Source organism: Epinephelus moara, chromosome 22, assembly GCF_006386435.1.
Source record: "Epinephelus moara isolate mb chromosome 22, YSFRI_EMoa_1.0, whole genome shotgun sequence".
Classification (NCBI taxonomy): Eukaryota; Metazoa; Chordata; class Actinopteri; order Perciformes; family Serranidae; genus Epinephelus; species Epinephelus moara.
In genome coordinates this window covers 41,031,911-41,044,996 of record NC_065527.1, presented here as the reverse complement: position 1 = coordinate 41,044,996, position 13,086 = coordinate 41,031,911, and the positions used below count along the sequence as shown (strand labels likewise).

General features: G+C 39.9%; 1 protein-coding gene across 3 annotated transcripts in view; it reads right to left on the bottom strand.

The window, feature by feature from the left end:
• Positions 1 to 2,658: 2,658 nt before the first annotated feature.
• The window catches only part of atp9b (ATPase phospholipid transporting 9B), a 60,786-nt gene continuing 50,358 nt past the window's right edge, over positions 2,659 to 13,086 (bottom strand). For 2 of the 3 annotated variants that reach the window (XM_050034255.1, XM_050034257.1), the window contains 11 exons: positions 12,848 to 13,018; positions 12,355 to 12,453; positions 12,153 to 12,242; positions 11,624 to 11,768; positions 11,251 to 11,315; positions 10,203 to 10,358; positions 9,616 to 9,680; positions 9,111 to 9,219; positions 8,909 to 8,966; positions 7,738 to 7,941; positions 2,659 to 5,516 (listed from right to left, as the gene is read on the bottom strand). In XM_050034255.1, coding sequence (XP_049890212.1) covers positions 5,380 to 5,516; positions 7,738 to 7,941; positions 8,909 to 8,966; positions 9,111 to 9,219; positions 9,616 to 9,680; positions 10,203 to 10,358; positions 11,251 to 11,315; positions 11,624 to 11,768; positions 12,153 to 12,242; positions 12,355 to 12,453; positions 12,848 to 13,018 — 1,299 coding nt within the window. In that variant the 3' untranslated portion in view covers positions 2,659 to 5,379. Of the gene's footprint in view, positions 5,517 to 5,920; positions 5,954 to 7,737; positions 7,942 to 8,908; positions 8,967 to 9,110; positions 9,220 to 9,615; positions 9,681 to 10,202; positions 10,359 to 11,250; positions 11,316 to 11,623; positions 11,769 to 12,152; positions 12,243 to 12,354; positions 12,454 to 12,847; positions 13,019 to 13,086 lie in introns of all 3 variants that reach the window. The other variant, XM_050034258.1, reaches the window with a different exon arrangement.

Here is a 13,086-nt window from a genome sequence, read left to right as displayed (position 1 = left end):
ACGACTGCCTTAGATTACATAGTAAAACATATCTTTTCTTTGAGTGTATACATTAAATCTTCCTCCACAGTTTTTGCATTTAAAAGCACAATCTGTAATTACTATATAGGCATGTCTGTTTTTAAGCTCTCTTCACATACAGTAAGATTCCATTATTTAAAGATCCCCTACAGATAGGTATTAGGACACAAACTCTACTTTGACTTGTGTTTCTCATGTTTTTTTTTACATAAATAAAATAAATATGTTGTTTTCTTTATTTAAACATATCAAAATATTTTGAGTTGAATGATAATTTGATATATTTTCCACTAAAAAAGGTTAAAAGGCTAAACTTAGCTTGTTTTTTTAATGATGTGAATATTATGACGTGATACTGAAGGCAGAAAGTGATCAATCCAGAGTGGTGCCAGAATGTGTCGTGAAACTCAGAAATGAGTAGTTCCCAATAATTCAAAATTACAATGGAAAAATCCCACTGGCTTTTTGAAGAGGAGACCAGGGTGACCCTAACTTCCAGGTTGGTTTACAAAAAGTGCTCTACTGGAAATAGAGGAAAGTGATTGAATAAAACGGTTGGATGAATCTAAAGATAGCAGGTATCATCAGATAATTTTAAACTCATGTTGGATGTGATTTATCAAAAATGTAGAAAAGCGATTTTTCCCACAACTTGACCGATTAACCTGACGTGGACACAACCGATCGATGTCCTCCAGACCTCCTACTGCTCGGCAAGCCAGATGATAGCGCGCAGTCTAGAAGACTAGGACCATCTTGTGTGCAGCTGGGTCAAAGAACTCAGAGCAAAAGTAACACTGAACTACTGCCATTTTGTTTTTGGCTGGGTGAGTAAATGTGCTGGAGAATAATTGTCTTTCTACATTTCAGTTCAAATATATAGCTACATGGATGCAACTTTAGCTACTACTTTTAGCTGCTCCTAGAGGTCTTGTGAAATGCCGTTAAAACCTGGATTGTCACTAAAAAACACAAAGTTGTCACAGCATGTTGTAACTGCAGGGCAATATCAAGTCAAAACATGTTTGATGCAACACTTAAACTTAACATGAGTTGACTCTACTCCTCCAGACTTAAGATGGAGGTTTTTGATCCACATTTGCTTTAACTGTTGTTTTTTTGTTGTTGTCTTTTAACACTTCACCCTGTTATGTACTAATTTTTTCAAGTGGCTTTTATTTTTCCCAATTTATTCAATTGGAGCAGCTGTATAGCACAAATAATAGGCATCTGTGCAGCATTGGTCATCTTTACCTCAAAAGCTGCCTCCAGTCACGTGCCCTTCAGCTGTAAAGTGCACCAATGTGTGCCGTCACATGTCGACACCTACTCCTTATCCTTCTTTGACAAATCCACAAATCTAGAATCTATCAATTTGCAAATATTTTCTGTGTTAAAAGTTTAACTGCCAGACACAAGATGTCTCAGGTTTCAAGTTTCAATCATACTTGTGCAAGTTGCAGACTGGCTCATGATTGGCTTCCAATCTTATGATGTCACAGAAGTCAGCTGGTGCTTCCAGGTGTTAACTGAAGATTTAAGGTGAGCATGGAGAAAGTGAAAACAGCCTTCTAATGTCAAACTCTGCACATACATCATTCTGCACAGTGAAGCTCAAACATCCAAGGGACGTAACAATAAGAATAACAGATTTTTGAGCAGAGGCAGGACTTTAAGGTATTACTCAGATAACCGACAGTTGGCTATGTAACAGTTGTGACTGTGTGTAACAAGTAGAGCTGTGTGTTGGCAAGAATCTGGCAATAGGATACGCATCACAATATAGGGGTTACAGGTCTGTACAATATATTGCAATACTGTAAGTTGATACATTGCCCTTTTTAAAATCTAATTTTAGAGAAAAAAAGTGTATGAAGAACACAACACCATGGGCGTATTAATATCCAACATCTTAGAACTACTTTTTGTCCAATCTCAGCAAAGGATTACCATTTATTATCAGTAATAAAATAAAATAAAAGTGCTTGAAGGTTTCTTTGGGTAACAAATAAGGAAAACAAAAAAAAAAAGTAAACATTTAAAAATCAATACAATGTTTTTGAGAATCAATACAGTATCACAAAACATAATGCAATACTCAAGTGTATCAATATTATTTCGCACAAGTACTTTGAGGGCTTAAAATGCGCTAAAAGCAGTATTTGATAAAACTGAATACATAATGTTTTTTTCTGGGTAAAAAATGTTGCATCTACAAAGTACCCAATCTATTTCTTGTTAAATTGCCGTAGAAACATGTTAATTTAGAGCATTGAGAACTTGGGTCACAACGATTTGTTGAGTTTATTAATGTACATTTGTTAAATCATATTACTGCACTGAAAAGCACTGGTCATTGTGGATGTTAAAATCTCATATTCCATATGAGCCCCTTATATGTGGTATTTATATTCTCAGCAGAGCAGCATTTTCATGAGTAAACTGAGTTATATCTCTAAATGGTCAATAATATTACAGTGATCCTTTACCTTCAACCACATCTTCCTCAGTCAAGTTTAATCTCTATCCCCATCTAGTGGCCACATGATGAGCTTCATGCTGAATAAAAGCAACTGTCTTGAGTTTCTGATTCTGTCAACATTATGAGAAGAAAAAAAAGCACTTTTGGCATCTGTCGTCTCTTTATTATTTATTAATCAATAACAATATTATAAATAACAAGACATACTGTTAGAAATCGCAATGTAGGACATGGAAAGCAAGTTGCTGAGACAGAAAAAGTTTTTACAACATCACATAGAGCACAGAGCAAAGATCTCAACATAAAAAACGGGAATCAACATTTGGAACTGCTCTTCATAAGAATGTAAATCAGAAATTTAAAACCTAAATGCAATTTGCATCAAAGTGTCACAGTCGCACCCAAATAGCTATTTCCTGTATTTGCCTTTTTTCCTGTAGTGTAGCTACATTTTACAGTGCGGTTGCCGACAGCTATATTAAGTCAACCTGAGTTAAACTCAATTTAGTAAGAAATGACAACCTGACTAATAAACATAGCTAGACTACACCCTGTTTAATGAACTGTACATTTAAAGGATCAGTTTCACTTTCTTCAACTGTGCTCAAAACATACTCAGCACTAGGAGTACATGGAGTGAATGATAAAACTCATTCCTCCTTAAAAAGAGCTGAATGTCAACGTCCGCTACAGGCCAAAGTCACACTGAAGCCCAGGGGATTCATATTGTCAATAAAGGCCTAAAAATAAATACAGCCGTCAGTGTTTCAGGGTCCTTCATTGTGACTTTTAAAGTAGTTTTACCATCAGAAAAATGTTCTCCATGTAGAGCAGCAGGATTCAAGCTCCTGGAAGTTCAGATCAAACATCCAATGCTATGAGACGCAGCTTCGGTACATTGACATACATGATAATGAGGCACAAAGCGAGCTGCCATGTCCCGACAAGAGGACTGGTGGCCACTGACAGACATCATAAATGTTAAGTTATGCAGTATAATCAAGGCCAAATATGCTGATGATACAACATTTACTGATGCTATGGAGTGCTGGTTTTATACTACGAAGATGATGATTGATGATGTCATTCACTGTCTTGTATAATGGACAGGACGTAAAGCAGCGAACACATGGAAATTCAGTTTGAAGCAAGTCCCAGCATTCTTTTTGTGAATGTCATCGTAAATGTTATTTGAAGAGTAAAAAGGACAGTCCACCTCAAAATCAAAATATTTCTCCTCTTACTTGTAGTTCTATTTGTAAGACTGTTTAGTTGTGAGTTGCAGAGCGTTGGGAGATATCTGCCCTAGGAACTACTGTCTTTCATTACCCGCCAACCGTAACCTCGCACAGAAGGAAGCATGCATCTACTGCTAGCTCACCTAGCATCACTAAGCCAGCTAATGCTACAGCTCAACCAAAGAGGATGCCAATAGTACCCCCCTTTACACTGCCTGTTCAAGGTGGAAATCTTGCGCCTCAACATTCTGTATAAAAGGTATGATTGTGGAATGGGGGGACAGAGCTGTCTCGCTTTTAAGCCAGTAGCATAGGCAGTAACGGCGCTGAATTGACATCCGTGTAAAAGGGACAGCTGACAAGACGGAACCATGGAAGAGACAAGTGTGATGTTTTGGATAACAGCTAACTTGAAAAAGAAGTACAGCAGTTGCAAATATCAGCAAACTGGGAATTCAATGAGGTCTGGGAGCTCCTTCCGCTCCGAGCACAGGATGAGGTCAACCGCCATATTAGAGACGGAGGATGATTGTTATTGCCATGTTAATGCCATTCTTATTGTTTATAAATTTGCTACCCATGTGTGTTATACATCACACTAGAGGCTGATGCTGTTAATTTACATGTCACGCCTCTCATACTGTTTAAAATCACACACTATGCCGCCATAGTTTTCCATGAGTAGATGCACACTTCCTTCTGTGCAGTGATTCAGTAGGTCGGTGTAGTTTGGTAGAAAGAAAATAGTTCCTACAAGAAACTGCTCACAACAAGGTCTGTGTTTTATCTTAAGTAACCAGGTCATTATTTCTGGAAAGAGACATCACTGTTGAGTTTTTTTAGATGTATTGTTTTGACACTAAGAGCACCACAAGCTGAGTGCCATCTAATTTTATTATTTTGGAGAGAAGGCAGACATCTCTACGGCTGATATCTGCAACACTCTGCAGCCCTCACCAAAACAATATGGATTAATAAAGAGCAGGTGACAGGTAAGAGGGGAAAATGTGCATTTTTAAAAAAATGTATTTTGGGGTGAACTGTCTCTTTAAATGCAGTGAGGTTTCACATTGACAGCAGCAGTGATCAAAGCTGCATGTAAAGGCTTTATTTACAGTAACATACAAAAACATTAAAATAAAAGATCTTTTTTTAAATTTTTTAAATCCCTTACAGCAACTCAACACTGTTGAAAGATGCAGGCCAGCGACTGTAATTAATACCTGGAATAAAAAATAACACTTAAAAAAATTCTGAACTCCACATATAAAAATTTAAACATTTAAAGAAACGCATCAGAACTGTATAAAATGACATTTGAAGCTGATTTGTTGTAAATGCTTAAAAACAAAAGAAGGCAGATTGACCCTTTTTGAGTCAAGTTTGAAGTGCAGTCACTTACACCATTTTGCCCTTCTTTTGGTGACTCTGTCCTTTTAGTCTTTTTTCTTATGTGCTCCGTTTTTTTTCAAGTAATCCAAAATCTCAGTGACATAATCCAAAGAACATTTTCGATTGTTCCAGTGGTTTCTTACCTGTCCGTCACTGAGGATCAGTGAGTAAGGAAAAAGTGCTGAAAAAAGAAAGCTCAGAGAAGCACGAAAACTACGAAACAAACACGAGTAATCCAAGTTTGGCTCATGAGGATAGTTTGGAGTAGCTCGGTGGGGAAAACTTGCGCTTCAGGTATTTGATTATGTAGAGAGGAAGACAGCTGACCAGCGTGATGGCAGACACCTTCCACAGGAAAGGCCAAGTCGTGATGAACGACAAGTCTGAGAGAAGAAGCAGAAGAAAAACAGCTTTAATACACATCTTAACGTCGGAAAATTGGCATTAAATCAAGTGATGAAAGAGTCACTTGAGGAGATAAAAGCAGCATGAACAGTTGAGAAACAGCTTAGAAAGTCATCATCAGATGTTGGTCTTGATGTGCTGGATCCAGTCACAACATGTTGGAGTTTGTGTATTTGTCACAGCACTAATAATGAAAACGTAACTGTGGAATGACACAAAAAACACAAGATAACAAACATCTGCAGTGCACATGACGTAAAGAAACCTTGATTCAAATCAAACAAAAAGATGACAGAGTACAACATCACTGGAACATACAGACATAAATGTAGAGAGGCGGATGAGGGAAATGAGGAGATGAGTTCACAGGCTGCACACCTACCAAGGAAAGCTCCAAAGGACACCCTGCCTATGCCTGTTGCCAACATACAGAAGCAAAAGAAACGCAGCAGAAATAAAGTGAGTGCAGGACAAAGGTTAGCAGTGAACAGAGAAACAGAGAGAGACAAAGTGAGAGAGGAGAGGGGGAGCAGTTAAAGCACAGAGCTGAGGGCTGAACTACTGCACAACACTTGGGTGTCAGGTAGTGTTACATCAAAATCAGCACAAAGCAGGTGCAGTAAAGAAGACTGTGGCCCCTTCAAGTGCTAAGTCCACTCAATACTGGACTTACCAAACCAGAAAGTAAAGTTATTCTTCTCCTGTACAGACAGCTCACTGGAAGTGAGTCATAGATGTGTTCTTTATAGAATAATATCTGAAACGATTAGTCTTTATAGTCGATAAGTATTTTGGCTTTTCAAATGTGAGAATTTGCTTCTTTTCTTTGTCACATGATAGGAAACTCCACTTTTTGGGGTTTTTAGATGGCTTGTTAGACAGAACAAGAAATCTGACTGCTGCAGCTTGGGTCCTGGGACATTAAAATGAGTATTTCACTCTATTTTGTGACATTTCAGACAAAAAAAACAACACAGAATCGATTATTTCAGAAAATAATCAGGAGATTTAACAGTAACAAAACATAGGTTAACTGCTGTTGTGCCAAATACCTCATTTATTTCTGATTTAAAGGTATACTATGGAGAATTTTCCTTAAAGAGCAATGTATAGACAGTAGCTCACTCACTTGGGGGAATGAGTGACTGCTTTTTCAAGTTTTTGTTCACAAGTAAGGGTAAAATGGAGTGTGAGAATGGATAGGCAGTTTGGCATGGCATCTACAGTGATGCGGGCACTGCACTGAAAGAAGGTAAGGAGCGAGACGGAAGCAAAGATCTCGTATTATCGGTCAATCTACGTTCTGACCCTCACCTATGGTCATGGGCTTTGGGTAGTGACCAAAACAATGATACTGCAGATACAAGCAGCCGAAAGAGTTTCCTCCTGAGGGTGTCTGGGCCTTAGTGATAGGGTGAGGAGCTCAGACATACGGAGGGAGCTCGCAGTAGAGCCGCTGCTCCTTCATTTTGAAAGGGGCCAATTGAGTTGGTTCTGGCATCTGATCAGGATGCCTCCTGGGTACCTCCTGTCAGAGGATTTTACAGGCTCGTCTAACTGGTAGGAGAACACCCTACAGGGATAATATATCTAATCTGGCCTTGGAACGCCTCCGGAGAAGGAGCTGGAAAATGCGCTGGGCAAAGAGACGTCTGAAATAATTTGCTTGGCCTGCTGCCCCACGACCCGGCCCCAAATAAGTGGATGAAAATGGATGGACGATGTATATATTCTTACAAAGCTAATACCTCTTCATCAACACTTATGACCTATGGTGTATTTATCTGCCCTCTGTCTGTATTTTCTGCCTGTGTTTGGGACATTCGTGGGCACAGCACTCTGGTGAGGTCAGGACTTTATCAAAAGGTAGTGACCATAAAAAGGGTGCATTCAACAGGAAGCCACAAAAATCATGGACACAGCACAAAAAATGCAAATACAGCAAAGAGAGATGCCAAATAGAGTTAATCTGGGGTAGGCTTTCACTTTTGCTGGCAATACTGTAACTGGCAATTCCTGCATAGTATACCTTTAAGTCTTTTAGAGGTCGCAGTTTTCATCAAACTTGGGCACATAAAACTTTGCTAAACTAATTTCATAAAAGCATCTTTGCATCAAAAAATTAAGCTTTTCTTTTAATTTCTGAAGTTTCCAAAGACACAAGCTCAATATAAAAGAACCAGATAAATGGATACCTACCAAAGTATTCGTTGAGGAAGGCGAGCGAGGCCAGGTAGCAGCCCAGGCTGAAGAACTCAGCCACCACCATGAGCCAGTGCCAGGTGCGAATCGTCAGCGCCACCATCAGCAGCTCGGTCAGGATGAGCGCTGTGAAGGAGATGGCGACCACGTGCACAAACTCCGACTCAAACAGCACCAGCGCGCCGTACATGAGGATGCCACCTGGTGGCACCAAAGGAAACAAATCGACTGCATGACATCACAGTTGTTTAAAGAGATGATAAAAAGTGGGTTGTATACTTGTTTGAATGCTTTCCTGCGGGACCATTTTTCTTCATGCATTCTTTCTTTCTTAACATTTTTTCAAAGGTCTGCTCCACAATCATCTGACTGGGACACCGAGTTAAGGATTAATGTGTCTGGAGATGAGGACTGATTTGATATCGTTATTTAAGAGAGTAAAATGTGCTCCAGTGTGTCTCCGTCTGATTAACATCTTTATGTGTCCAGACACTCACTCATCTTAGGGCGCCTACTGTATCTTGATAGCCCTTCATTTTATCATAACACAACACAAATTGAGCTTAATAGCCTATAACTGCACACCTAATTGCTTTTTCATACAGTCTTTATACAGCACACATTCCAGCGAGTCAAACTCTGTAATAAATTAAGAAAGATTGGTGCCCAATATTTTCCCCCTCTGCTGTCATGCTCTCATATCGTCTTCACGTTTCTTTTCTTTTCTTTTTTTTTTTTCTCCACAGACCTGGTATTGGCCTTTAATTAAAAACCTCAAGCTGTCAGGAAGTCACGCTCGAGCAGGAACATAGATCTTTCTCACACGCTGCATGGCTTAGCGATTACAGAAATATCGATTTACTGGACAGACAAAAGCCTGCATGTAAAAGCGGATGGCGGTTGGAAACCTAAGATACTGAGAAACTGACTGTCTGAGAGTTTGAAGGGGCCCAGAGATCCTGGTATTAAGACACAGTAGCAAAGATGAAATGGTGGCTGAGGAGTTGCTGTGACAGTCTACAATACCAGTCTGGTCAATCTTTAGAGACACTGTCATGTCTCAGGTAGTTCTGTTAAAACATCAGGGTTATTTTTATGAATCTAATGTATTCATCAGCCAGAGAGTGATAGTAGAAAGTAACTTTAAGAACGAGACTGGGCACCTTACCCTGATACACACTGATCAAAACCCAGATGAGGAAAGTCTTGAAAGATAATGAACGCCCCTGAAAGACACAAACATCACCCATGAGTGCAACTGTATGTTTACATGATATTGACCTCCTAATAAAAGTTCTTAAGGGAAGAAAATGCAGATAAAGTGAATTTATTTTGTCAAATTTGTACATTTTAAAAAACGGGAACTGTACCTTGGTGAGGTCTTTATACAGCTCTGGGTAGAGAAGAGCCATCTCAGGCTTCACATCTTGGTCCAGAACCAAGGAGAACACTGGGAACATGGTGTAGATGGTGGCATAGCTGCACAGAACAAAGTGGTGTTTCAATGGAGAGAATGGGCACCAAACTCCATGTTCACTTTATCAAATAAACCCTCATTTCTGTGCTGTGTTGCTGTTGCTAGCCTTTTTTTTTTATATCTCAGCTGTCCAAAGCATCTTGTATTTAAAGTGGCGATCTCAAAGATTTTGTTCCTGGTTTAATTGGGGTACCCAGGAGCTACTGGCAGTAATAAATGCAGTTTAATACTACAGGTGACAGAGTTCTGGAGGCAGCAAAACAAACTATTGTTTTAATAAAGAAGTCAGACAATGATTGGCCTTGTTCCATCATTCTGTGAGCAAAGTGAGGTGGTGGATACAATTAGAACAATAAATCATTTTTAACCACATAAACACATTTGGAGCAGGTACATACCCAACCATGAGGAAACCCTGGTACAATGGCACAGAGGCAAAGTAAAATACAGAAGAGAAGACAGCCTGAGGACAGAAAACAAACAAAAAACAAACATATTAAAAACAAAACTATTCATTTTAAACAGACATTAAGAACAGAACATTAACAAACATGACAATGAAAGCCATAAAAAGTCATTTAAAATTCCCCAATCATGAGGTGACACACAGGCCAGAGCAGAACTACATGCATTTCTATATTCTTATTTTTGTTTGGTTGTTTTATCCCCACTATTTTTTTTTCTCCTTTTTTCATTTCCCCTAATTTTTAGCCCTTTTTCCACTTCTCCTTTTCCCTGCTTCCCCGAGGCTGCCTCCAGACCTGTAGGAGGATGGCCTGTTGCAGATCACACTTCCTTCAGGACAGTCCCCAGCCATTCAGGAGGGGTCTGCTCAACTGCAACTAAGGAGCAGCTTTCTACTAGGAGATGGGCCTAACAGGGACTAGGCCTTCTGTGTCCACGCCGTCTCACACTAGTCCAATCCCCCGAGCCCCTCCCGTCCCCAGGGCCCAGTATTCTGTCAGTGATTTAATGATTTTTGTACCTGCATGGTGGAGATGATCATGCCTCTGTGCATGACAAACTGACCCAACGCTGCAGAGCGCTTGTAGCTGTTCCTGCCGTGAACCATGAGCAGACGACCGATGTGCTTAAACTGAGTGATGGAGAAGTCTGCAGCCAGAGACGCCTGCTTCCCCTCCTGTTTACACACAAGAATGAAGATGCCATTGCTGAGTTAAATTTAAGTACATCAGTAACGTCTGCTTCTACAAAACCTGATACAAACCTCAAAACTGAAAATAAAGGCAGATACAGTATGTAGAAGCATGAGCGCTGTAAGTTATCACAAGACACTTCTCTTAATGCTGTGAACTGTTGTTTGTGTGCCGCTAAAGTTCTTGACAGTTTAGTAAGAGGTACGGCCTTCAGGGAAAGATATCACCACTGAAAATGTAGACCTATGAATACTGATAGTTTTACTACTTAACAAAATACTTCATCACCCCTAATGACCATCCATATATCAATTATTCATCCCAGGCTATGTTGAATTCATCACGTGTTATAATGGTTTTTTAAAGGGTTAGTTTGGATTCACCAAAGTCACACAATAACCCAAACAAACTACTGATAGGACAGTAGTAGACCAGTTTAGGTTAACCTATTGTTTTTGTCAGTGGCTTTGAAGGGACCATAGATACATTTAATTTCATTTTACCACACAGCACACAGGAGTTGCTAGTCTACCGCTGACTCCAAATTGGAACCAAATTAACATAGCATCTGTAGCAGCACATACTGTAGGTTTATATGTAACAACTTCACTGTGCAGAAACCAATGTTGGATTATGTGTGAAAAAGTTTTTAGAAGGGCTTGGGAAAATAGCATTTTGAGGCTATAACACATTGTTTGACCAAATTTTGAAGTTTCGGATTTGACACTACTGGAATGCTACAGAGTGATTTAAAACTTCAAAAAAGAGCTTTTAACATGTTTATTCAAGATTATCAGAAAAATCTCTCACTGAATTCTAAAAGTCTTTATGAAATGTTCTGTTGTTACTGTTAATGTAATATATGGAGGACATTACCTTTCCTTCAATCCCAATACCACAGTCTGCAGCCTGGATCATACTGACATCATTTCCTCCATCACCTGACACAAAATGGAAAGATATACACATTCTAAAATAAGCTTTACATTTTTTACATTGTATGACTGGGGTTAGAAACATAGCAGACTTTGCTGGGTGCCTCTCTAGGTGAGCTTTGACTGCCATCTGGTGGATTAAAAAGAGCAATATTTAATATTACTGTCTATCTATCTATCTACAATATCTATCTACAACCCACTGGCCTGCTAGCGTAATTCCTCTTTCCAACAGATTGTTTTACACACATTTTTCTCCCCTTAAACGTAGCTAAATCTACACAGACACACCTCCCCTGTCTGTCAGCACTCACCTATGGCACAGGTTCTGTTGGCTGTGTGCTGCTGGAGGAGCGTGACTATCTGGGCCTTCTGAGTTGGGGAGCAGCGACAACAGACCACCGCCGGACACTGACATGCCAGCTCTACAAACTCATGCTCGTAATACCGCAAGCACACCTGCAACACAACAGTGATGGAGATACACAAGTTTACTAGACACTAAAAGCTCCAGATCTATTTACATGATTTCTTTCATTACATTAATCAAATTATCTTGTACGCCATGCAGGTGAAAACACTGATGTGTTTCTCTTCCAACAAGCTGTTAGTTGTTAAAAATTTTCAGTAAAAGTTTCAATTGTTTTGCCTCCTAAAAATAGTGACCAATATGTTTTAGTGTTTTGTTTTCCTCTTCAAATCCTCAAGGCTTTGTTTGAACTCCAAAGTATTAGTCTTGGATGAGAAGTACTTTTTATTCTCTCATCGCCTGTTTTGGCTGCATCCTAAGCATCATCTGCTGCGCAATGAAATGTCACTGTGTGCTGCGCTGTGCTGTAGTACCTCTAAGGAGTCTCCAGAGATGACCAGAGCACAGTCATGTTTCCTTCTGAAGGCGTTGAGCTCCAGATGGGCCTCTCCTCTGCTTGAGACCTGCTCGAGAGCCACACAATACAATTAGCTATCAGGCAGTTAGGCTCCCATTACGTAGGCACATTATGATTGTTACAAAGCACGGGAAAGAGGGTAAGGTAAAACAGCGTACCGGTCTGAAAACATGAATGTCCTGGTTTCTGGAGACTAAGTGGGAGCTTTTCGCGATGCATGTAGCTGTCTCAAGCTTGTCCCCTGTCAGCATCCAGATCTGAGGAGAGAACGAGATTACAGCAAGTGTGAAGATGTTTCATTAACAGGCAAAATATCATCACTATGAAGTACATGATACTCTGTCAGAGTAATTTTAATTTTACTCAAGAAAATGTACAAATTATGCCTACTATACACTAGAAGACTTTGAAACAACTTGAAAACTCTCACACACCTTCTAACATCTAATATCAATGTGAGTTTTTAGTCACACTCTGTAAGACTTTACAAAGTCACAGTCTGGTTTAAATGGACACATAGACACAACTGGTTTCCAGTAGAAGACCAGCATTTGCCTGCTTTTTGTGTATCTTATTACAACCCCGACAGACTGCTGAGGTGAGTACTTTATCAGCATTAACCTGGTAGTAATGCTTTTTTTCCTTGCTCACCTTGATGCCAGCGTTCCTGAGCAGCTCCAGTGTGGGCCTGACGTCTGCTTGTAGCTGGTCTTCTACACCAGTCAGGCACAGAAGCTCCATCTCCCTCTCTAAGCTCTCTACCACTGCTGCAACCTTCAGGCCTCGGTCATGGATGCTCAGCTTCGCCTGGTTGTAGCGGCTCTGCACATACAGGGAGGTGGCAGGGGGAGACAAAAGGAGGAGGAAATATTAGGGTAAACAGGCTGCAA